This window comes from Panthera pardus, unplaced genomic scaffold, assembly GCF_024362965.1.
Source record: "Panthera pardus isolate Hobbes unplaced genomic scaffold, ASM2436296v1 HiC_scaffold_11, whole genome shotgun sequence".
Classification (NCBI taxonomy): domain Eukaryota; kingdom Metazoa; phylum Chordata; class Mammalia; order Carnivora; family Felidae; genus Panthera; species Panthera pardus.
The window spans coordinates 9193102-9218751 of NW_026526666.1; the positions used below are offsets into that span (position 1 = coordinate 9193102).

The 25650-nt window shown below is 38.4% G+C and overlaps 2 protein-coding genes across 5 annotated transcripts in view; both read left to right on the plus strand.

The window, feature by feature from the left end:
- Positions 1–13186, plus strand: part of CSDE1 (cold shock domain containing E1) — a 39032-nt gene extending 25846 nt beyond the window's left edge. For all 4 annotated transcript variants that reach the window (XM_019457926.2, XM_019457928.2, XM_019457929.2 and 1 more), the window contains 10 exons: positions 1064–1204; positions 1288–1452; positions 3762–3869; positions 4466–4641; positions 5199–5311; positions 6427–6546; positions 9343–9521; positions 10232–10395; positions 11362–11494; positions 11856–13186. In XM_019457926.2, the coding sequence (XP_019313471.1) occupies positions 1064–1204; positions 1288–1452; positions 3762–3869; positions 4466–4641; positions 5199–5311; positions 6427–6546; positions 9343–9521; positions 10232–10395; positions 11362–11494; positions 11856–11903 (1347 nt within the window). In that variant the 3' untranslated portion in view covers positions 11904–13186. The remainder of the gene's footprint in view (positions 1–1063; positions 1205–1287; positions 1453–3761; positions 3870–4465; positions 4642–5198; positions 5312–6426; positions 6547–9342; positions 9522–10231; positions 10396–11361; positions 11495–11855) is intronic.
- A 122-nt stretch (positions 13187–13308) lies between these two features.
- NRAS (NRAS proto-oncogene, GTPase) lies at positions 13309–24130 on the plus strand. The gene is made up of 7 exons (XM_019457931.2): positions 13309–13441; positions 13943–14070; positions 16263–16441; positions 19128–19287; positions 19789–19912; positions 20507–20548; positions 20656–24130. Exons 2-5 carry the CDS (start codon positions 13960–13962, stop codon positions 19906–19908), a joined length of 570 nt encoding a protein of 189 aa, XP_019313476.1. The 5' UTR covers positions 13309–13441; positions 13943–13959; the 3' UTR covers positions 19909–19912; positions 20507–20548; positions 20656–24130.
- The last annotated feature ends 1520 nt before the right edge of the window (positions 24131–25650 follow it).

A 25650-nucleotide genomic window follows, 5' to 3' on the forward strand; every position in this document is an offset into this window, starting at 1 on the left:
ATCTCCGTGCGGTCAATGGAACTGGGTACATTCAATGAAAATTTAAGTTTCTTGGGACTTAGAACCTTTATCTTTGGAGAACTGATCTTGTTTGATACTTGTTTGATAAATTTTGAGAACCAAATGAATGGTGAGTGTGTGTGTGTGTGTGTGTGTGTGTGTGTGTGTTTTAAACAAAAAGCTTCTCAGGTAGGGTCTATTTTGCTTGACAGTATAGACTACATTGTCGAGTAGCTTGGCTGCCATCAAGATTTAGCCAAAGATTAAATGTCAGGATATTATTTATGCTATATTCAAAACTGGTTATAGAATAGTCGTCAGTAATAATACAAATAAATATGCAACATGTAAGTCATTGGTAGGTTGATAATAATTGTTTCAGTAAACTTCTGAGTACCTGCCATGTGCCAGCTAACTCTGGATGTAATTGCCCTTACAAAGCTGATAATTTAGTAAGGGGGAAAAATGAGGAAAAGATTTCGTATATTTTGTTTATTGTTCAGACCTTAATCTTAAGCCTTTCCTGCACCTAAACTCACATAAAAATTTTTGAGATTGAGACTAAAAAAAAAGTTCCCTTTAGTTGACTTTGGAAGTATTTGAAGTATTTGTGTAGATTTTTAAAATTTCTAGATATTGTCATAAAGCTTGGGCCTTAGGATCCATAGATTTAGAATCTTTGTTTTCTACCACTTATTAGCTGTGTGCTTTGAACAAACTGCTTAACTTCAGCCTCGATTTCCTCATCTTGCAATACAGGGTAATAACACCAAGTTCACAAATTTGAGAATGAAAAGGAGTATATTGTGTGCATGTGTTAACACTCAGATGTGATAGTTTTTTCTATGCATGCTGACCGGGGGGTAGCATCTCAGACAGTGGCTTAGAAGTTAATGTACTGAAAGCAATGAGTTTGTATTTAAATAGAAAAATTAAAAAGTGGGTACAGATTTTGAGTCATTAATTCAGAGAATTCCTAATGAGTTTAACTTGATGCCTCCAAAATTGAGTATTGTTTTCTTGGCAAGCTTCGCAGCCAGTGAAAATATTATCTGGATTTCAGGGTGTAATTGCTGCCATGAGAGATGGATTTGGTTTCATCAAGTGTGTGGATCGTGATGCTCGTATGTTCTTCCACTTCAGTGAAATTCTGGATGGGAATCAGCTCCATATTGCGGATGAAGTAGAGTTTACTGTGGTTCCTGTGAGTACTTTTTGAGAAAGAATGGGATGGTTTCTTGATGCTTCCTTTTTCAGTTTAAAGTTACTTTTGTTTATCATTTGTAGGATATGCTCTCTGCCCAAAGAAATCATGCTATTAGGATTAAAAAGCTTCCCAAGGGCACGGTTTCGTTCCATTCCCATTCAGATCATCGTTTTCTGGGCACTGTAGAAAAAGAAGCCACTTTCTCTAATCCTAAAACCACTAGCCCAAATAAAGGCAAAGAAAAGGTAAGTTTTAGACGATCAAAATGATTTGTGTAGCTCTTTATTCCTCTCTTTCAAGGAAACCACTGTCCACACAGTAATGGAATGAAGTATTGTCTCTTTTGGAATTCTCTGTAACATTAACAGTGAACTGATCTAAAAGAAGGTTTTTAATCTCCACATTATGACTTGGGGGGTGGGGGGGCTGTTCTGTGGATTGTGGGATGTTAAGCAGCATCCCTGACCTTTACCCACTAGAGATCAGTATCTCTCTTCTCCCTCTGTGTGACAGCCGAAACTGTTGCCATATCCTGCAAGACATCCCCTAATCCCCAATGAGAACTGCTCATCTAAAATGATAGTACTGATCTTCCCAAGCAGTTTAAAACTTCCAAATTTGTGTGGACTCCATTTTGAATAGTCCACAGAATAGAGATAGAATGATGTCTAACATGGCTTTTGCTCTCAAGTAAATAATAAATTGAGAGTTGTATAGAAGCAGGTAATTCATACAAAATATAAAATATTGCCATAAAAGATCAGTGAGAGCACTGTGGCGAAAATAAATTCTAATGTGGCAGGATCTGGGATGGTATCACTAAGGCACTGACACTTAATAGGTGGGTATACATGAAGAAAGAACATTCCTCACAGAATAGAGGTACAAATGAGAAAAATTCAGGGTTTCTTTAGAAAGCACTGAGTAGTTAAACAGGAAGATAGGGTTTTTCTTTGGTGGGTAGAATAGGGGAAATAAGATGAAAAATCAGGATACAGTTAGATGGAGAAGGTTCAATTGCTACTCTAGCGAATTTAGACTTTGTTCTATACTCAGAGAATATTTGTGGAAAGTGACATCAGATACGCACTTCAGGAAGAAATGGCATAGTATGAGCCCTAGATGGGGGTGGAGAAAGACAAAAGATGAAGAGGCCTGATACGAAATGAGTTTAGGTAGACCTTGAACTGGGAGCAGATATCATGGGTCTAGACAAGAGCAGCAGGTACGTGTGGGAGATATTGGAAGGTAATGTAATTTTTAAAATGGCTACTTAGGATCCTGAGAGAACTGGAACAACATCTTGCTTACTATTTATTTTGTAGCTTAGCAAATCACTTCTGAGCTTCAGTTTTTAAACTGAAAAAATCATAGTCTCCTGTTATGGTGAACAAGGCCAGGCACATAGTAGGAATTTCACAAATGCTGCATTTAACAATAATAAAAATAAAAGAAAATCAGAGGGGCTTGTTTTTAATGGTTTTTAAAAAGCTCTTAGAATGCCCTGCTTCCCAAATGGCTTTGACAAAACTGAGTTGATCAAGACAGCCTTTGAATAAGACTTTTCCTGCCCTTTTATTGTTCTGTTCTTCTTAGATCAACACTGGACCCTAGTAAGTCCTTCTGTCATCACGCTTATTTATAACAGTGTATTACAGAAAGGAATATGAATGGTAGAAGAGTAGAAATTAATTGGTTTTGTATAGTTGAAACCGTAAAAGTGGTGTAATTTGTGAGGTAGTTGAACAGTGTCATTTACAGTATGATTCTGTATGGTATACCAGAAATTTCTTAGACTTTTGACGAGTGAATCTTTCTGGTAATCAACAATGTTTTAAATTCTGGAAGCATTGAATATCAAATGCTCTGAACTGTGCTAGATCCTCTACCTAATTAAATTTTCGTGCATTGGTAAATACACTCTCATACAAAACACTGTAAGGTACTATGGGAAATTCAAAATAGGTGATACAAAAAGCTTCTTGCCCTATAGAATTTCTGTTTATTAAAAATACATGCTTGGGGCTTCTGGGTGGCTCAGTCCGTTAAGCGTCTGACTTCGGCCCAGGTCATGATCGCACGGTTTGTGAGTTTGAGCTGTGCGTCGGGCTCTGTGCTGACAGCTTGGAGCCTGGAGCCTGCTTCGGATTCTGTGTCTCCCTCTCTCTCTCTCCCCCTCCCCAGTTCATGCTCACACTCTGTCTCTGTCAAAAATAAATAAACTTAAAAAAAATTTTAAAAATACATGCTCAGTTTAATTTTTGGCTGGCTATGAGAAGTATAGAATGGGTGTGTTATAAATTTTCAGTAAGCTTTCCCTCCTCAATAATAAAAAGTAGATTCTCGGAACTAAAAGACCCAATTACAGTATGTTGAATCAGTCCTGGGTTTAAGGTAAGACTATCTTTTATTCATATGAAAAATTGGTTACTGTTAGGGAACCCCAGAATAGGACATTTGTACAGCTGTGCCAATTCTTTAGCTCCAGGGTCTAAAAACTGACTGCTTATTGCCTTTTTGTTCTTGATTCTTTTCATTGTATCCTATTTTGTAGGAGGCTGAGGATGGTGTTATTGCCTATGATGATTGTGGGGTGAAATTGACTATTGCTTTTCAAGCCAAGGATGTGGAAGGATCTACTTCTCCTCAAATAGGAGATAAGGCAAGATAATTCTGCTTATTTGAGAGGAGAGTTAAAGGTTGTCCTCTTCATCATAAGTCCTGCAAAATGTCTTTGGGGTTTTTTTTTTAATCTTACCAAGGTTTGCTAAAAAAAATTGTGTGTTTACGAGTTTAATATAAGAACGTCTTCCCATTTACAAGCAGCTTATTCAGAATAGGGTCTAAGAAGCCCTTTGTTAAAAGCTTTCTGAGGAGTCAGTAAGCACTAGAGAAGATCTGCCTAAGTCAATTAACTTATAATATTCTAAGCTAAACCAGTTGCTGAAACATGATCAAAGTAAAATCATACCCAAGATTTTATATTGCTGTGCATTTTTCTCCTCACTATGTCTGGTTTTCTGATAGCCCTGCTTTAGAGAAATTGAGAATCTATAAGGAATACACACTGGAGAACAAAACTTGATCCCCTTATGAAAAGTGTGAATGAGACCTAAAAGTGTTAGTTTTGGTGAAAATCTCTTCCATCAGAGTATTTAACACAAAGGATATTTGGAGTGGGAAGTTGTAGGTCCTAAGGTAAGGAGCTTGGTGTGGGAAAGACATGATATTAAATAGGAGTGTCCTTATTTTTCACAGGTTGAATTTAGTATTAGTGACAAACAGAGGCCTGGACAGCAGATTGCAACTTGTGTTCGACTTTTAGGTCGTAATTCCAACTCCAAGAGGCTCTTGGGTTATGTGGCAACTCTGAAGGATAATTTTGGATTTATTGAAACAGCTAATCATGATAAGGAAATCTTTTTCCATTACAGGTGAGGAATGCCTTTTAGGAACTTAGAGCTTACTATCCATTGTTTGGTTTTGTTCGAAAACATTTAGTATCGGGTGGTTATATATTTTGTAATTCCAAATTTCATATTGGTAAAATTATGGCACTATATAAACAGAAGTTAATCATGTGTATAGGGAACATGTGGCCAGAAGATAAAGGCCTGTACCTGCTTTGAACATTGGGCAAGAACCTTCTGCTTCAGTAAAAGAATACTGTCTTCTATGTTGCTACCAGAGAGTTGTACATTTAATATGTGTCAGTTAAGGGCATGGGCTCTTAGATGGTTCAGGTTTGAATCCTGACTCTGCCACCTAATTAACCTCCTAGTATTTTAGTTTCATTGTCTTGAAGCTGGAGATAATGGTGCCTTTTCATTGGGTGTTTCTGAGGATTAAATGAGTCACTGCCTATAATGTGCTTCAAACAGTATCTAGCATAAGTAAGCACACCATGAATATTGTTACAGAAGAAGTAAATTGATTTGCTACCGTTGATGTTTGTGGTGATTGCTGATTCAGATGTTTCCTTTCTTCCCAGTGAGTTCTCTGGTGATGTCGATAGCTTGGAACTGGGGGACATGGTCGAGTATAGCTTGTCCAAAGGCAAAGGCAACAAAGTCAGTGCAGAAAAAGTGAACAAAACACACTCAGGTAATGAATTGTGATTTCTACTTATTTAGTCTAGGCTTTTGGTGGGAGATGAGAGACAGCATGGGAGAGGAAGCAAAAACCCAAGATTAGTGGTCCCCCAGGTGTGATACGTACAGTAGCATCACCTGGCCACTTAGAAGAAATACAAGTTCTTTGACCCCACCCCAGAGCTACTAAACTTAGGATGGGCATTCTGTTTTAACAAATCCTTTAGGTGATTCTGACGTACGCTAAAGTTTGAGAACCACTAGATAGATAGTTTAGATCATTCACTTTATTTTCAATTCAGTACCTCTTTCTTAAAAAATAACCCTAAGATGTAAATATCCATGGGAATGGGGAAAGAGGCATTCTTCGAGGACGCTGTTTTGGAGAAGAATGAGAAAAATAATGGGAACTTAAAATGGTTGCTGTTTAGGATCTCTAACTTAAAAAAAAAAAAAAACCCGCAACTTTTGACTTTGATCTCAACTCCTCAAATAATACTTCCTCATGGTGAGACCTAGAGAAATGACAGCCAAGAATGTTCATTTCATTTCAATAAATATCTAAGCACATGCTGTGTTTTAAGTACTGGGGATACAGCAGTGAAGAAATCAAAGGCAAGAAACCTGCCTTTGTTGAGTTTATTTTTTAGTTTGTATTTATAGGCAAGCAAGATGAGTAAAATTTTGTGCTTAGGAAGATAGTAATATATATTACTAACATATTGAGCTTAAAATAAAGGGAAGTGTATAAGTGTTGGGGTTGCATTTTAGAGATTTAGAGATTAGAGAGAGAGACAGTGCGAGCAGGGGAGGGCCAGAGAGAGACAGGGAGACAAAGAATCTGAAGCAGGCTCCAGGCTCTGAGCTGTCAGCACAGAGCCCGATGTAGGGCTCGAACCCATGAACCTTGATGAGCTCATGACCTGAGCTGAAGCCCAATGCTGAACCTACTGAGCCACCCTGGCACCCCCAAATTAACATTATTTTCATGATAATTTAGCAATAGTTTAAGAGTAGCAGACCAGCCAGCAACCCTCTGTTAACATTTGTTCTGATGATTTTTGCTTTTTTCCTGTGGAATAGAGTTAAAATTGTTGAATAAGAAGTATACATGCTTTTGCTTTGTAGTGAATGGCATTACTGAGGAAGCTGATCCCACCATCTACTCTGGTAAAGTCATTCGCCCCTTGAGGAGTGTTGATCCAACACAGACTGAGTACCAAGGAATGATTGAGATTGTGGAGGAAGGTAAGAGCAGCCCTATCAGATTGTTTAAAATTTGTTTTACCTTTACATGAGCACTTGGAACATTTTAAAATGTGGTGGTGTTTGTCGCAGTCGCTTTCAGACTCCTTAGAAACTGAAATTAAGGAAAAGTGCCTCTTCTATCCTCCCCCTCAACCCTTGGTTTTTATGATCATCATCCTGGGTTTATGTTGTGAACAAATGACTATTATGTGAGCAACTGAGTTATACTGAAATAGACTGAGAACAAAATCTCACACTAAAAAGTACTCATCTAATGTTGGATGATAATCAGATATTTACAGTTGGCTGCATTTAGTACAACTTTACAGTTTTCTTGTATTATTCTGTAATTATTTACATCAGTATTAACAAATTTTCCTAGTAGCCAATTCACTTCTATAAATATTTTGCTTTCTGTAAATGTCCTATATTTATTTCTTAATAGCTAGGGTTCCATGTGGATCCCACTACCTGTTTCTGGGCCATGGCTGTCTATATTTTTCATTTACTGCTTTTTTCTCCCCATCTTCAGTAACTCCCTGATTTCTGGTGTCATCCCAACAATTAGTACCAAAAGACAACTTTGTTCATAAAATAAGTTTGCAATAGGAATGACAGTAAGGACCACTGATGATTAGTAGAGCTAAATTACCATAATGATGGGGTTGATGAGAAGAGGGTTTGAATTTCCAACCAAAGATGATAGCTTGACTTAAGAGAATAAATCTTGTGTTATCTAGGAGTCAGAGGGCATAAAGTGGGGAAGAACAGGTCATTTGAGAGAAAGAAATGAACCTTGATAACATACATGCTCCTTGTATGAGACCCTTAGGAGTTTCCGCTTTACATAGAATCGGAGTACATCCAGTTCTCCCCAACACACACACCTCCAGATAGGAATAGATTTTATAGCAAATCAGTCTTTTTTTTTTTTTTTTTTTTAAATGTTTATTTATTTTTGAGACAGAGACAGAGCATGAATGGGGGAGAGTCAGAGAGAGAGGGAGACACAGAATCTGAAACAGGCTCCAGGCTCCAAGCTGTCAGCACAAAGCCCGACGTGGGGCTCGAACTCACGGACCGCAAGATCATGACCTGAGCCGAAGTCGGCCGCTTAACCGACTGAGCCACCCAGGCGCCCCAGCAAATCAGTCTTTTATTTCAATAAATCACTCCTTTAGTTGATTCAGATCTAATTCAAATTAATTTTAAAATAAACTTCCTTTGTTCTGCTTTCTCATCTTATAACTGACCCTGGTGGTTAAACACACTATTTTTTAAAAATCATTCAGTACAAATCTGGTCTTTTGCAAATCAGTATTTTAAATGAATGACATGATTACACCATACTCCTAAAAGGGCCGTGGGGACTGGGCAACTTACTCACCTTTGCAGTACTTCCTCTGTAACATTTCACTTTGACTTCTTTTTGTGTTCCCAACCCCCAATCCACTTACTCTTCAACTCTAGCTCTAGGATATAGTCAAGCAGTGATTTTGCGGGAAAGGAAACTTTTCTGAACTCTAATAGACCTTAGAGGGTTTTGAGACTAGACAGGTTACATTTTCCCACTTGATAGTGAGAACAGCTCTTTCATTCAGGAACACTTTGAAGTAGGGCAAGGCCTAGATCTGAACACTACCTCTTCCACTTCTACCTGTATAACTTTGGACAAATTACTTAAATCTCTCCTAGCTTAGTTTCTTCATCTTTAAAATGAGGGTAATTTCTTTGAGAAGATTCTAGAATGATTAAATATGAATCTGTAAATGTTTAATAAATGACTGCTTTAATAAAAACTGAATCAGACCAGCTGTCTCTAGAGAATGCTTGTGTATGACTTTGTTGGAAGTGTATCCTCAAAAGTTTGTGGTTCCTGTATGTTTGAAAGGAAAACCTTCCTTTACACCTTATAATCATTAAAAGAATTGTTAAAAGCATTTCCAGTTCTGAAGCTTCCACTTCCACCTGATGTTTTTTTCTCCTCTTCACCTTTGTTGATTCAGTGGCTTCCCGTTCAGATGAACTGATATGATAAGCAACTGAACCTTTGACACAGTTCTTATTCCTAGCCTGCACTCCTCTCCAGCCAATATTTTAGTCTAGGGCAGAGCTCAGCAAATAGGGTGGTTTGTTTCTGTAAGTAAAGTTTTCTTAAAACAGCTATGGCCATAGTTTACATCTTGTGTTTGGTTGTTTTCCCACTACAACAGCAAAGTTGAGTAGATGTGACAGAAATAGGATGATTTATAAGTCTAAAATATTTACTGTCTTTTCAGAAAGTATGCTGAGCTCTGAACTAGGAGAAAGTGCCTGTTGGTTTGAGGGAGCCATAATCAGAACAAAGAAAGATTAGAATGCCAAGGAAATTTATCCACATTGTTTTTGCCTGTGCCTGGCTCGTTTAATGCCCAGTTGAGTATGGGTCAGAAATATTTTTGACTGGTTGGCTCATACTGTGAACTGGGGAAGAAAATAATTCAGAGGATCATGCTAGCAACCCATTCTGCTTAAAATGCCCACATATTTAGGTAATGAGGTTGAGTGCCAGTGTTCCTTTTAATTTCGTAAGGATGGTTTAAAACTGTTCATTAGCTAGTAAAGTACTACTACAAGTTCTCATTTGTTTTCTTGGTAATATTTCATTGAAGCTTTAAGGTAGGAGTTCTCAGGTATTAAAACATTTTTCTTAGGTAAGAATACATTCTTAGCAACTTATCTATAAACTTATGGCCATCAGCATAGGATCATTCTGAACTATTAGTTTTTAGACTTTATACCTGTCTCTCGTTACAGGGGATATGAAAGGTGAAGTCTATCCATTTGGCATAGTTGGGATGGCCAACAAAGGAGATTGCCTGCAGAAAGGGGAAAGTGTCAAGTTCCAGTTGTGTGTTCTGGGCCAAAATGCACAGACTATGGCCTATAACATCACACCCCTGCGTAGGGCCACAGTGGAGTGTGTGAAAGATCAGGTAAGTGGTATTATCTCTGGATCTGAATTTGATCCTTTTATGAGTTGGTACACAAGTGGTAACCAAAAGCTTGAAATTTTTTCAGCCAAGGGAGAACCATCAGTACTCATTTCTACTTTTTTCATTGATTTGAGGTAGCTTGTAAAAATATGAAGAAAATGACATGAAAAGGAAAAAAATGATATGAGCAAAAAGAAAGTTAAGAGTGCTATTGATAACATTACATGACAGGGGAAATAAGTTCGGAATGAGATTTTTCAGAATAGAAAGACTAGGATTTTGTATGCTTGAGCTCGGGACTTCTTTTGCAGACCACACAAAGAACGAAAGCATATGTAAAGGTGTTCATAAGATAAGTTTAGGGCAAACAAAACTATTCCTCATATTGAAATCTCAGTGTGATTTTGCTTAATTCAGAAACTTCATATACTATATGAAGACACAGGCAACCTTTGTTTCAGACAGGCTATGATAGATTGAATGGCAGTGATTTCAAAGATACATTTCTTGACAAGTTTTTCAGACCCATATGCTGTTACATTATAGCATGAGCAATTAAACTGGAGTATCAGCATTAATACCATGTTTAATAAATCCCCTTCTAGTTAGGTGTTGTGCTTCATTCACAGTGAGGTACTTTTCCCCTCTGTAGTATGTCCTGTTTTTAGTTACTGTCTTTTTTTATTTTTCCCTCCCCCCACCCCCCTCAGTTTGGCTTCATTAACTATGAAGTAGGAGATAGCAAGAAGCTCTTCTTCCATGTGAAAGAAGTTCAAGATGGCATTGAGCTACAGGCTGGAGATGAGGTGGAATTCTCAGTGATTCTTAATCAGCGCACTGGCAAGTGCAGTGCTTGTAATGTTTGGCGAGTCTGGTGAGTTTGTTGTTGTTGGATTGGTAAATTCCCTGGACTGTCTTTAAACTTTCATAAACTCTGGTTTAATCACACTTCTTCACTTTTCATCGCTTCTCTTTTTATCCTGCTACTTTCTGGCTATTTCTTGATCTTTCCTGTGTGTGGGGGGGGGCGGGGAGGGGGTTTGTTTTTGTTTTGTTTTGATATGTTTGATTTTTTTTTTTTGAAAGAGTACAAGTGGGGGAGGGGCATAGAGGGAGATTGAGGATCTCCATGCACTGACAGCAGAGAGCCCGATACAGAGCTCGAACTCCAACCATGAGATCATGACCTGAGCTGAGCTGAAGTCGGACACTTAACCAACCGAGACACCCCTACTGTGTCTTTTTTACCTCTGGCCTTCATTTTCTAAATTTTAGTCTTACAAATCTGGCCTAATGAAACATTAATTGGGTACATTCTATGTAATAGAACTTATAATAAGATTATGTAGTCCTTATTCTTCAAGGATTCTGCTTAGCTTTTTCTTCCATTAAGTTATTTATATGCTACTTAAAATTCTAATTTTATAGTTTAGCAGTGCTTTCTCTGTGCTTTAAAAAATTTTTAATCTGTAATATCATGAGAGGAGCTGGGAGTCTCTTGAAATACTTCATATTTAACTTGTCTAAGGTTTTTCACATCTTACTACCTCGTTTTGTGTGTCTGTGGAACAGGTTTTTCTAGGTGCAGACCAGTCCAGGGATGACCTTCACCCAAATGATTCTTCCCTTCCTCCACAGTGATAAACCTTGAGTTAGGAATAAAAACAAACAAACTTGTCTGTCCTGTCTTGCTAGCTATAGCTAGGTGGCTAGATGAGGCAAGAGTCTCCTCATTAAAACTGAGTCATTTGGGTAGTTAGATAGAAAACATACTCCTCTGCAAGTACTTGCTTTCTTCCCACCAAGAGTTGCTGCTTCTCACCTCTTAACTTCATTACAGTGAGGGCCCCAAGGCTGTTGCAGCTCCACGACCTGATAGGTTGGTCAATCGCTTGAAGAACATCACCCTGGATGATGCCAGTGCTCCTCGCCTAATGGTTCTTCGTCAGCCAAGGGGACCAGATAACTCAATGGTATGAGGGCATTACAAGGTTTGAGGGGTGGGGGTAGGGGCAGCTGACAAACAATATGCCTATCAAGTTCCTATTTCAGCATAGCTCGGAGCTTAATGGCACAGGGAACTTCAGTTTTCTTTTTCAGTGTTTCAATATGCTTATAACTAGTTAAAACTCCATATACATTGGTTCAGCCCCTAACAATAATGATTCCTCACAGTAAGCAGCACATTTTCTGGTCTTCCTGATCCTTTGAACATAATAGATCAGGAGGGCTTATTAGGGATTTCCTCCTCTGGGAAAGAAGTGGTGGTGGTTACGATGATTAAAAAAAAGTACTGCTTTTGTAGTGATTAACTGTAATTTTACTTCTTCACAGGGATTTGGTGCAGAAAGAAAGATTCGTCAAGCTGGTGTCATTGACTAACCACATCCACAAAGCACATCATTAATCCACTATGATCAAGTTGGGGGGATTCTGGTGAAGGGTTCTGAATATCCTCCTCTTCATCCCTCCCAAAATCTGGAATACTTATTCTATTGAGCTATTACACCAGTTTTAACACCTTCCTCGTGTTATGTTTAAAAAAAATAAATAAATTTAAGAAACCATTTTAAAATTATGCACAGTTGCAGCCTGGAAAACTTAAGGTGGCGCCTTATAGTATCAATCTTAGGAGCTTTATTTGGTGCATTTAACGCAACTGGTAATTGCAAAATCCACTTCGCCTGTGTAAGTGAAAAATATAGACTGTTATCTTGTTGGCCCTATGAAATTCTGCACTTGGTATTTAGCATATACTCTACCTTCATTACTATCTGGCAAGATGTTCTGCCTTAGCACTCAGTTGCATTCTTTTCCTTTTCTTTCCTGTTCATTATGCTTTAATTCTGAGGACCATATGAGGGTAGAATATATTAAAAATTACAAAAATTATAAAAATTTGTATAGGCAAACCATTTCCTTAAGTTGATGGCCAAATGTTAAAATGTTATTTTTCATATCATTTATAATCTTGTCACAGTCCACTTAACGAAGTTTGGTTAGATTTCAGTGAAAATTATCTTCCAGAGTAGTTTTTTTTTTTTTTTTTTTTTTTCCTGGGATTAGGGAGGGGGGTAACTTTACTGCAATTAGTATGTATGGTGCAGAATTTCATGCAAATGAGGTGTGCCAGCAGTGTGGTAATTTAATCGTATTTAAACAAAAACAAAAAAAAAACGAATGCACAAACTTGCTGCTGCTTAGATCACTGCAGCTTCTAGGACCCAGTTTCTTTTACTGATTTAAAAACAAAACAAAAAACAAAAAAATAAAAAAAGTTGTGCCTGAAATGAATCTTGTTTTTTTTATAAGTAGCCGCCTGGTTCCTGTGTCCTGTGAAATACAGGCACTTGACCCTTGGTGTAGCTTCTGTTCGACTTTATATCACGGGAATGGATTGGTCTGATTTCTTGGCCCTCATCTTGAATTGGCCACATCCAGGGTCCCTGGCCAGTGGACTGAAGGCTTTGTCTAAGAGGACAAGGGCAGCTCAGGGGATGTGGGGGAGGGCGCTTTTATCTTCCCCGTTGTCGTTTGAGGTTTTGATCTTCTCTGGGTAAAGAGGCCGTTTATCTTTGTAAACACAAAACATTTTTGCTTTCTCCAGTTTTCTGTTAATGGCGAAAGAATGGAAGCGAATAAAGTTTTACTGATTTTTGAGACTAGCACCTAGCGCTTTCATTTTTGAAACGTCCTGTGTGGGAGGGGCGGGTCTGGGTGCGGCCCGCCGCGTGACTCCTGGGTCGGGGGCCCACGTGGCTGGGGCGGGGACTCGGACGCCCCGGGCGCCGACTGATTACGTAGCGGGCGGGGCCGGAAGTGCCGCTCCCTAGTGGGGGCTGTTCATGGCGGTTCCGGGGTCTCCAGCCTTTTTCCCAGTTGTTCTAAATCAGTCGGAAGCGGAGGCAGCGAAGTTTGAGGTAAGGCTCTGTTGTGTTTAGCGTTCGTCTTTGGCGCAAAGAGGCAACTCGTTGCCAGGAATCGAACGGAATCTGCAGGCTGGAGACAAAGGCCCTTGGGCGGGGGTCCTCCGTTTTGAGCGTTACGGGGGAGATCTTTGAAGACCGGCGGGGGAGTAAGACGAGGGGATGGCCAGGAGGCTGCCCCACCAGAGCGGAGAAGACTTGGGGGAGGAGTAGGAAGAGGGGTTTCCTTTACCTTAGGCTGAGGGCGGGGCCCAAGGGCTGTTGAAAAATACCGAAGGGTGGGGGTAGTAGCTAGGAGACTAGCCAGAATTCTGAGGCCCGCAGTAACCTGCCAGTGCTTTTGCACTCCTGAAATCACTGAGAACCAAGTGGAGGGTCACGTGTATGGAACCCACATATTTCAAACTCGGGCTTTAAGTTACTATTGATTATAGAAAGCTTTGAAGTACTGTAGATGTGACTCGCCAGTTAACCCTGATTGCTGCTTTCCCACAGGTTCTCGCTGGTGTGAAATGACTGAGTACAAACTGGTGGTGGTTGGAGCAGGTGGTGTTGGGAAAAGCGCACTGACAATCCAGCTAATCCAGAACCACTTTGTAGATGAATATGATCCCACCATAGAGGTGAGGCCCAGTGGCAGTGTGCTGACCCTACCTCTGGCTTTTGGCTCACCCTTACCCATATCCTTTAGCTTGCTGTTTAGCTAAAGGAATAATCAGGAGACAGAAGTAAAAGTTATTTTGGGTACTGCGTTCAGCAATACAATAAAGCTTTCCATGTTTGTGGAGAAGAGTTCATTTTTATTAGCTGTTAGAGTTTTTCTAAAAACTTGACAATTTAGCAGTTTAGTAAACTGTTGCATACTCGTTGAACTCCTATATGACAGCTCTATTAAAAAGAAACCGGCGGTGGGAAGAGTGACTGAGTAATAGGATGGAGATAAAGGATTCAGAGATCTAGATAGTCTGCAATTTTCATTAAAAGTTGAAGCAGCTGAGACTGGGCTGGAGTAAGAAAGAACATGAGATTTTGAGTCACTACCTAGATTTTTTTCAGTCCCTGTTGGCAGTTTATTTAGTTATGTTATATTGAACAAAACACTTAAACTCTCTGAGCCTCATTTTCTTCGTCTATTCAGTTACTATAAACATGTCCTGCCTATCACACACAGGGATGTTGAGAAAAATCAGTATGTTTACATTTTTTGTGAGTCCACGTTCTAGATTGGCTTGAATAAATGGCATCTAAGGTCCTTTTAAAAAGGTTGTGTAATTTTATTCAATTTAGAAATGTCTGACTAGAGATTTTTTATTTTAATCCACATCCTGGTCTTCCTACCCTCCCCCCACCAGCTGCTGAGTGTTTAATGGAAGCTAACATAGCCATTATTAAAAATTAGTAAGTCCTCGGCAAAATTTTATTTAAGCTAAACAGCTTTAGTGTTAATAGTTAGAACCTTTTAATATTTTTCTGAGTTTTAGTTATTGAAGGGTAACATACATACAGTAAAATTCACAAGTATATCTACAGCCTAGTGACTTAAAATTTGTATTTTAAATACTTCCATAATCACCACTCAGAAATATAGACCGTTTCCAATACTCCAGAGAGTTCTCCCATGTCCCTTTCCAGTCAGTAAACCCCCACACTGCCAGGAAATAACCACTTCTCTCTGACTTCTATTAACCTAAGTTAGTTTGACTCAAACCTACCTTATAATTTTAATTTTGCTCATTTCCTCGAACACTCGTACACTTAACCATATTTCATACTTCAGGCCAGTTTTGGCAATGTGAAGTCTATGTTAATTTGAAAGTATATTATAGTCCCACAATGAAGTTGAGAGGCACTGATCAATGAACTGGGAAACCAGCTCGCATTTGTTTCTGGAGCTAGATCTTTACCAGGTGTGATGGGTTGTTTTCTTTGAACTGAATTCCCAAAATGTAAGTATCAAAATACAAGTAAAATTTTTGCCTTAGAGGCAAATTGAAACCATGTATATATTCTATGCATGTCTGTCTTTCTAAGGAATTATAACTATATACAGTAAAACCTTGGTTTGCGAGGTTAATTCGTTCCAGAAACATGCTTGTGATCCAAAGCACTTGTGTATCAAAACGAATTTCAAGAACCATTAACCAAGTTGTGATCACGTGACAGTCGGCATCACATATTGCAAGACGTTGCTAGTTAATAAACTTAAAATTTAGTATAAATGTTTGCTCGTCTTGCAGAACACTCACAGAACAAGTTACTTGCAATCCAGGGTTTTACTGCACCTTGTTTGGAACCTTTAGGAATTTGATTCCGGAATATTTTCCAAAGGTAAAAATCCACTATGATAAGAAAAATATTTTGGTGTTACAATTTTGTCTGAAATGAAAAGTATTTGTGTGTTTAATTATAAACACAAATGATACTGTGTCCAAGGCCTGGTATAACTGGTGGAAGTATGTTTAGAATTTAAATGTACAATAAACAAGAAAAGTCCAGTTTATACCTTGGTAAAATAACACCTTGAATGCTAATTTCTAGTCTAACTGCTGTATAGCTGTCTTTTGAATTACCAAACTTTTTTCATCTTTTCCAAGAACAGAGTGACCACATTTTCCTTTCTGTAGGCTTTTTTCTTAGGGTGACATTAAGTACGTTCTATTTGTGATTATACATTAGAAGTTTGAGGGACAGAGAGATGGAAATAAACTTAGGAAGGAGCTTATCTAACTTTGGCAATAGCATTGCGTACCCTGTGGTTTCTAATAAAAATGAAATCTTCCTCTCTCCCTGCCGTCTCCCACCCTTCGCACCCCAGGATTCTTACCGAAAACAGGTGGTTATAGACGGTGAAACCTGTCTGTTGGACATACTGGATACAGCTGGTCAAGAAGAGTACAGTGCCATGAGAGACCAATACATGAGGACAGGCGAAGGCTTCCTCTGTGTATTTGCCATCAACAATAGCAAATCATTTGCAGATATTAACCTTTACAGGTACTAGGAGCATTATTTACTCTGAAAGGATGATTGATAAGTGTGTTCTGAAGCTTTGTGAGGGGATGAGGATACCACACTAGGAAAGATAGCATCTTTAATTATGAAGAGAGTTGGTTTTAGAGTGTTTAACATTGAGGATCTGGGGTTACAACTGGAAGTTAATATTGTGACATATTTTATATAATGCACTATGGCTGGAATGTGTGATAATACTTAAATGAAGCTTCCTAACGGGATGATTCAGGACCACAGGTGGTGTTAGAGATCCCACAGGAATTTCAGAGACGAAAACACCTCTGAGAAGCAGGCGTCAGTATGTGACAGAAGATAGAAAATGGTAGGAAGAAATGAACAGGCAGTAAAGAGAGATGAAAGGTGGTCTTTCTCAATAGAACCATAAAGTTTCAAAGCTCAGTCAGACCATAAAAAATTCTGGCACAACATTCTTTTTTTTTTTTTCCAAGTATGTGAAGTTTTATTTTTTTATTTTTTTTAAGGTGGCAATCTTTTTTTTTTTTTTTTTTTTTTTAAATATATGAAATTTACTGTCAAATTGGTTTCCATACAACACACAGTGCTCATCCCAAAAGGTCTGGCACAACATTCTTGTTTTACAGAATCAGAAATCGAGTTCAGAAGGTGTTTTGTTAGGTTTTTAGAGTCATGGTTGTTATTAGTAGCAGAGCGGGACCAAAAACCCAGGGCTCCTTTTCCTTAGCTCCATGTTCTTTGAGCAGAGTAATAGAACAGGTTGAAACTTGGCTCCATCATCCATTAGCCATGGGACTTCGGGGCAAACTACCAAATGGCTGTGATGCAGTTTCCTTATCTATAATATGGAGGTAATAGTACCTACCAAGAATTGTTTGGAAAATTAAACAAGATAATATAACATGTTAATCGCCCAGAAAAGTGCCTAGCACAGAGTCAGTGTGAGTGTCCTTCCTACAGCCTACAGGCATATTATACTCCATCCATTGAAGATGTCTGCTCATGGAAACAAACTAGTCCAGAAAAGTCACTCAGTAGGGAGAGTGGTTCGTGGTTGGTTCTTTCTTTCTTTCTTTCTTTCTTTCTGTCTTTCTGTCTTTCTGTCTTTCTGTCTTTCTGTCTTTCTGTCTTTCTGTCTTTGTCTTTCTGTCTTCTTTCTTCTTTCTTCTTCTTTCTTCTTTCCTTTTCTTTCTTTTGTCTCTCCCTCTCTCTCTCTTTCTCTCTTCCTCCCTTTTTCTTTCTTTCTTTCTTCCTTCCTTCCTTCCTCCTTCCCTCCCTTTCTTTCTTTCTTTCTTTCTTTCTTTCTTTCTTTCTTTCTTTCTTTCTTTCTTTCTTTCTTCCTCTTCCAGAGAGTGGGAGGAGGGGAGGGGCAGAGGGAGAGAAAGTGAATCTCAAGCAGGCTCCACCCCCAGCACAAAGCCCCAATGCAGGGCTTAGTCTCAGAACCGTGAGATCATGACCTGAGCGAAATCAGGAGTCAAGACACTTAACCAACTGAGCCACACAGACACCCCAGAAACAAACTAGTCCAAAACTGACTTCGGTGGGTTTTTTTCTGCTTAAACCTGCTCTGCTTTCCATTTGCTGCCTGGAAATAATAGCAATGCATAAGAAAATGTCCAGTACTTGGCAGGTACCTAATGTTTAATTTCTAGAAGTCCTTTTTCCTCTTAGGCTGTCTTGTCTTATATTATCCTTTAAAATAGGCTACTGCCGTTACTCCAAAGGTCGGTTCTGCAGATAGCCAGTGTAATGAATTTTAGGTGCATGATTGTGTGTGTACCCAAGGGTAGAGTCTGGAGTAGTGCTGTGCAGTATGGTAGCTACAACCTTACGTGATTATTTCAGTCAATTACAGTTAAATATAATTGAAAGCTCAGTTCCTTGACCACATAACAACTGACTTCTTAAGTGTTCAACAGCTACATATGACTAGTGGATATAGTTGGACAGCACAGATAGAGAATATTTCCATCATCATGAAAAGTTCTGTTGGACAGTATTGGTCAAGAGAAGCTAGAGCAGTAGTTTCCAAACTGCTGTGTGGTATGTCTTACATGTCACTGAAAGGAGTGCTGTAAGTTGGGAGTTCCCAGATCCTTTAGTTCCCCTTTAAGAAGAGCACTTCTGGTGTTTTCTATTTTATATCTTGGACTTCCAGCGATAGTATCGTTTGAAGAAAATGTTTGGACATTACCCATCTAGAGAAGTGGATAGACTGTCTTTCATTAAACACTGTCACTCTCAAGGAAACTTCAAAAAGTTTTTTATTTTGAGGCAGTAAGCTTTACTTTTTATACTTTAGATCTTAATCTAGAGTATGATTTCAGGTTGCCAATTAAATCCAGAGCCAAGCTCTTTGGAGAATCAGGGAGCCTAACCGGGGTATGCGTCAAGGTAGAATAGCCATCCATTTCCACTAGAAGGTGAACCAGTACTTGGCTGCATTATGGCTGCTGCATCAAGTCTAAACCAGTCCACTGTTGTGCATGGTTTTTTATAATTAAACCAAAAGACCATTAGGCATCATCTTTTATAATCCATGGGGGGGAAAAAGTGAAACTCCATACTAGATCAATACTAGAAGCTAACAGGCCTAGATAAAATTGGTTAGATTCTTTTTCCATCTGTTCATTTCTTCCTAAAAACTTACTCTTAGGTAATGATGATATGTTCCTTTTTTTTTTCTTAGGGAACAGATTAAGCGAGTAAAAGACTCCGATGACGTACCTATGGTGCTAGTAGGAAACAAGTGTGATTTGCCAACAAGGACCGTCGACACAAAACAAGCCCATGAACTGGCCAAGAGTTATGGGATTCCATTCATTGAAACCTCAGCCAAGACCAGACAGGTACAGCAGAGCTTTGAACACCTGGCAAGCATTCATTTAAGGCAGAAAAATTTGATTACTAGAGATAATGATCTGCATTCTTTGTTGTTATGGAATTTTTTGTATTTTATTTTTTTTAATCCTTCGTTTAAACCCCAAATGAACCGATTAATATCTTGGTGTGGCATTTTAGCCTCGTGTTAATATGCACAAATATTACTAAAATGAAGACCCTTGATTAAAATTAGTTACAAACATTAGACCTTCTGCCATCAACACCAGCCAGTATTTAGGGATTTTGCTCTCCTGAATGGAATCTTTAGATCTGGTCGTTCTCTATGTCCCACATTACCCATTTTCCTGTGCTTGAGTATAATTTTTCAAAATTTGCCATTTGTATATATCAGTCTGTTGATGTAATTCAATAAAAATGCTAAATTTGGTGTCCCCAAGAAGTACAAATGAGATAGTTCACACCTTGGATCGTGTCTATTAAGCTGTCTTTATCATTCTCTTTTACAGGGTGTTGAAGATGCCTTTTACACACTGGTAAGAGAAATACGTCAGTACCGAATGAAGAAACTCAATAGCAGTGATGATGGGACTCAAGGTTGTATGGGGTTACCGTGTGTGGTGATGTAACAAGGTGAGCATGCAGTCTCTTGGCGTCATAATCATAAATTTTATTATTTAGCATCAGGCAGTTTGGAGGAGATTGCTGTTATTTTTTCTGTGTTGCTATTTGAGAGTTTCTACTTGCTCACAGCTGTAAAATATTTTCCTTATGGCACCCTTTCTGAGAGTACTTTTAAAGCATTTAAGTATTTTATAGACATCATTACACTTTCAATAACAGTAGAAACCAGCAGACATTATTATGAAATGTATGCCTACCATACCATATTCTTGCACTGATTAGGAATTGGAAGAATCACTACATCAAAACTAGATTATAGGGGCGCCTGGGTGGCTCAGTCGGTTAAGCGGCCGACTTCGGCTCAGGTCACGATCTCGCGGTCCGTGGGTTCGAGCCCCGCGTCGGGCTCTGGGCTGACAGCTCGGAGCCTGGAGCCTGCTTCGGATTCTGTGTCTCCCGCTCTCTCTGACCCTCCCCCATTCATGCTCTGTCTCTCTCTGTCTCAAAAATAAATAAATGTTAAAAAAAAAAAAAAAATTTAAAAAAAAAAAACCAAAAAACAAACTAGATTTTAATGACATGGTGTGTGTTCTTTTCTTATAGATACTTTTAAAGTTCTAGCATCAGAAAAGAGCCACTCTCAAGGTATGACAAGCTTGGAAGCGAACGTATTATCGTTCATGTTGATTTCTTAACCATGTTTTTCTCATAATCTCCATGTGCCATTTATACAGATTCTGTCTTTATTTTAGCTGCACTGACACCCTGGTCCTGACTTCCCTGGAGGAGAAGTGTTCCTGTTGCTATCTTCAGTTTCACAAAGAAGCTCCTGCTATTTCCCCAACTCTCCGTAGATCAGTACATTATTCTCTGTTTGAGAAGTTCTCCGAATAACTACCTCCTCACTTGGTTGTCTGACCAGAGAAATGAACCTCTTGTTACTCCCCACTGTTTTTCCACCCTGGTTCTCCCCCAGCACATATAAACAAACCTCCTAGGTTTTTCATCTGAAAAGTTAATTCATGCTCTGAAACAGAGAACCAAACTGTAGACATGAAATTCTGTAGGAAACAATGTCTTGAGCTCTAAAGTAGCAACTGCTGGTGACTTTTTTTTTTCCTTTTTACTGTTGAACTTGGAACTATGTTGGTTTTTGGAGAAATGTCGTAAGTTACTGTTTTGCTGAGTATATAGTTAAGTTTACCATTCGGTTTGTTTGTAATGTTATTGGCTATACTCTATACCTGGCATCTGCTCTGCATTCATAAATACAAAAGTGAATTCTGACTTTTGAGTCTATCCTAGTGTTCTCAACTTCCACATAATTAAATCTAACTTTTGCAGCAAAGTGCCTTTTTCCTAGAAGTGGTTTGTAGATTTGCTTTATAATACTTTGGTGGAATAGATGTCTCAAAAACCATTATACATGAAAATGAATGTCTGAGATACGTCTATGATCTGTCTACCTTTGAGGGAAAGATATACCGACATAATAGCAGATGCCGTGTCTTATGTGTATGAAGTTGGATTTCCAGAGACCTGATTTGGGTCTCTTCCAAGAGAAAGATGAAACTGGAAACAATTATGAATAACTTCACTTAATTTTTACCTAATCTCTACTTCGGGGCGGGGGGGCAGGGAGTAGGTTACCACTTACAAAATATATGCAATTTGTTTCTTCTAGCTTACTGATAATGAACTTCCATTCATATTTAAATTTAGGTCATATCCTAAAGCTTTACATTTGCAGGTGTTCGAAATTGTAAGTTTAATGCAGTTTTATTTAATAGCTATGATCAATGATTTTCAAGCCTCAGATGTATTAACGGACACATTTTCACTACGTATCATGATATTTTAAGGATGTATATTATAATTGCCCTCATTCCCCTTCTCATCCCGCCGCAATGGCGGCTTGGTTATTTCAGTTGAGTACAGCAAGGTGCTAATAGACCAGGGTCACGGTTTCAAAACTTGAGCAAGCCGGTTAGCATTGCAGAGAGAGAAATTCTTCCACATTTGCTCACTGCACCAGTAAACTCCAGCTAGTAGTTTTGCCAGATGCACACTATTAGTCCTGCAAGGAAAGAAGAGGTCAGTTAGCACAGATCCTTTACCATGACTGGAAAAACCTGCCGTCTTGAGGAGGGTCAGCTTAGAAATTTTTATAAATAAAATCTGTAGACCATTTTTAGCCATGTGAAACTCTGAATTAAACCAATAGTTTTTCTCATTATTTTGAGAATGAGGATGCCTCAGATCAAAATTTTTAAAATTTTCTTTCTTCGTGATGTCCTTTGAAGGGTTTAAAACCAGATATTGATGAATTCGTCTGTGTATACCAGATAATAAGCTGATGGAGTTTGCTCAGAAGAGAAGTAGCCTTTCTATAGAAATTGCTGTTTGAGAAGGGAGTGGGAAGTAGAACTAATTGTTAGTTATGAGGGTTTGGAGGTACGGCGTTTGCATTTGCAGATAATTTCCTGGTAACTCCAATGAAAAGGAGACTTGGATAACTTTTGATGAGAGATTAGTTCCCAGATGGCCGCTTCCTGTTCTGGTCTCTTCTGGTGTGTACTTACTGAGGTCCTCTATCTTCTCAAACGAGCTTTCATTTAAGGAGACTCTACACTGTCTCTAAATGGATTCAGAAGAGGGCAAGAACCTGCACTGTGCCCAGAGCGAACAAGCCCAGAGAGTTGTGTTCCTTAGTGTTAACTTTGAGAGCTTTCACATACTGTCAACAGCTGTAAATAGAAACTCCCACTGCTGGGTTTCTGCTCCTTTTGGAACATTGCCGTGTGACTTTCTTGAGGCTAGATGGAGTCTTGTCACCTCAGCTGTCATTGTCTTCCACCTCTTCCTCCTCTTCTCATCTGTGTGACTGACAGTATGACCCTTTTTGTAATATCAAATTTAGGGAAAAAGATACTCATTTTTGCCCTTATATGTATGTACCTTACAGTTTTTTCAAGTGTGTCCTAAGCACAGAATTATCTAAATGGGGCCAAAATTCAGACTTGAAAATGTTCTTTTAATAGCTTGTTAAGAAGTGACACATAGGTGTGAATTTTGGCACGATAGAGTGACAGACTTACAGTTAAATGCTGAGTAACTTCAGTTGGTGTGAAGTAAAGTGTGGTTGTTTAGAATTTGTTTGTAATTGCTGAAAACAGTTCTAGTTTACCTCAGAATCTGAAAAGTCTCTTCCCCCAAGTTAAGTGCCTGGCCAGCTGTCATGAATTACATACTACTTTATGTGTGTTTGTGTTTCAAGGGTTGCACACCCAAGAGTGTGAAAATAAGATGTTCTGTGTAAAGGCCACCATGCCTAGTCTGTAAATGAAACTGTTAAGTGCTGTATTTGCTCCAGCAGCTTACTCTAGAATGTTACTTGGTAATGTAATATCATACTTCTTACAGTTTTCACTTTAGTGTAATAGGTAAAGTTATTCTCAGTATGTCTTTTAGCAGGCCCATGTTTAGTCTTTCATCATCCCTTAAACTGCTGTGAATTTTTTGTCTGACTTGAAAGCAAGGATGGAGAAACACTTTGAAGAGATATTTTCGTTTTTTCCCATTCCAGAATTTGTGAGCATGGTCATATTTTGCTTTTACATTTACAGTCATGAACTCTCAAGCTGGCAGCTACAACCAAGAACCAAAAAATGGTGCATTCTGCTTCTTGTAATTCATCTCTGCTAATAAATTATAAGAAGCAAGGATAATTAATTAGGGAAAATATTTTATTTAGGTGGTTTCTGTAAGCAAGAGACTATAATTCTTGTACATTATTTTTCATCTTCGCTGTTTCTTTAAGCAGTGTAATGTGCCACAAAATTATTTTTAAGGTGTTTCCTGTTAGGAATTGTTTTAAATGTGTTCTCATTATCAGAATAGCTGTAGATATGTTTCAGAATACAACTGGTGATTTTTAAAGGCCTGAGTACTGACCTAAGAAGCAACTGGATGAATTCTACTCTGGAGGGAAGGGAGGATCTCAGTGAAAGTTGTATGACTTTTATATTTCTGTGCCATCAGATATAGGTAAAAATACCAATTGTGCAATTCTGTTGTTTAAACAGAACTATTGGCCTCTTTGGTCCTAAATTAAGGGGCTGATACTTTAAGTTGACTATTTTATTGTAAATTAATCCATCCTAATTTTTAAAAATTTGGTTGAATGTTTTTCTTGTTAAATGTTTAAAAAATAAAAACTGGAAGTTCTTTGCTTAGTCATAATTCTTTTTTCTACTGAAGTGCCTTTTCTTGAAAGTTAATATTCATTTTAGACTTGGTTTTTTTGTTTTTTTAAATAAGTTTTATTTTTATTTATTTTGAGAGAGAGAGAGAGAGCACGGGAGGGGCAGAGAGAGAGGGAGACAGAATACCAAGCAGTCTGCCCTGTCCTCCCAGAGCCCTAAGGCTCGAACTCATGAACTGGTGAGATCATGACCTCAACCAAAATTGAGAGTCAGATGCTTAATTGAGCCACCCAGGCACCCCTAATTGTAGATTTTTGGATGTGACATTTGGACAGTGTTCGAACATCTGAGTTCCTCATTTTATCTCCGTGTAAAATATGTCAAAGCCTGCTTTTAAACTCTTACCTTGGGGGTGATTCATAGCCATAATCCATAGCTATATGTCAAATTCTAACATAATATAAAGTGTTTGAAACTATCTTTGGAAATATTTTTTCCTGTTTTCACATTTACTGCACAGTCTATCTACCAACCTTGGTATCATTAGAACATAGTTCTAGGAGCCAAAGAACATGGGTTCCAACTATAATTTTGCTACTCTGGCCCATACATAGTTTGTTCATTTGCAAAATAGGAAAGTTGAATTAGCATGTTTCAGGTTTCCCAACCCTAATTAAGGAGATACAGTTCTAAAAAAACCCGAACAAAAACTTCACACCTAGAATTTTTCACCTAACACTGAAATACTGTGATCATGAGGATCTTGGCTTATTCTACCAAAGACATCATTTTTACTTTCACTTTTTCTTCAAAAGGGGGCAAAGAGGGATATTGATATTTGGATGAATTAAACTTGAGAAAAGCAAATTTAAATGACAAAATATGTTTCTAGATAGGACTACTAGGACATATAAACATTTTAGAATATAAAATATAAGTGAAAAAAATTATGGGCTTTGTGTATCTAAAGCATTTGCACCTAAAATTGATCCCCTATGCCTACCATCATTTGTTGTTTGCTAATATTGGACCCGGTGGTAACTGAGAAAAGAATGTAGAAGAGATGTTTTCTGGATTCTGCTGATGGCTGCTAATTCTGTTTGGTAATATGAAACTACAAAGAGACAAATGGTGAAAAAGCATAAGAAGCTTGTTTCTTTGAAATATGTGGAGACTTCCCACGCATCTCCGTGCTGTTAAGATTTCTGCCTTAGAGCAAGCAATACTGAAGGTTATTAAAAGGACAACATAGTTACATGAGTTATTTATATCCATAGATACATGTAAAGGGGCCAAGAGGCCATGCTAGTGATCACTTTGCAAAACTAAGACATTTCAGAGAGTATCCAACTCCTGTCATGACCCGAGGCCTAGGATCAATGTCCAGTATCCAAGTGGGAAGAATATGCTTTGTATTGCTTTAAAGTTGACTCTGGGCAATGAAATGGGGTCTGGAAAAGAAAACTAGACCTCTAGGAACATACGAAATACAGGAAACAAATACCCTTTTCAGTGCCAAAATGAGCATTAAAAGTTTCAGAT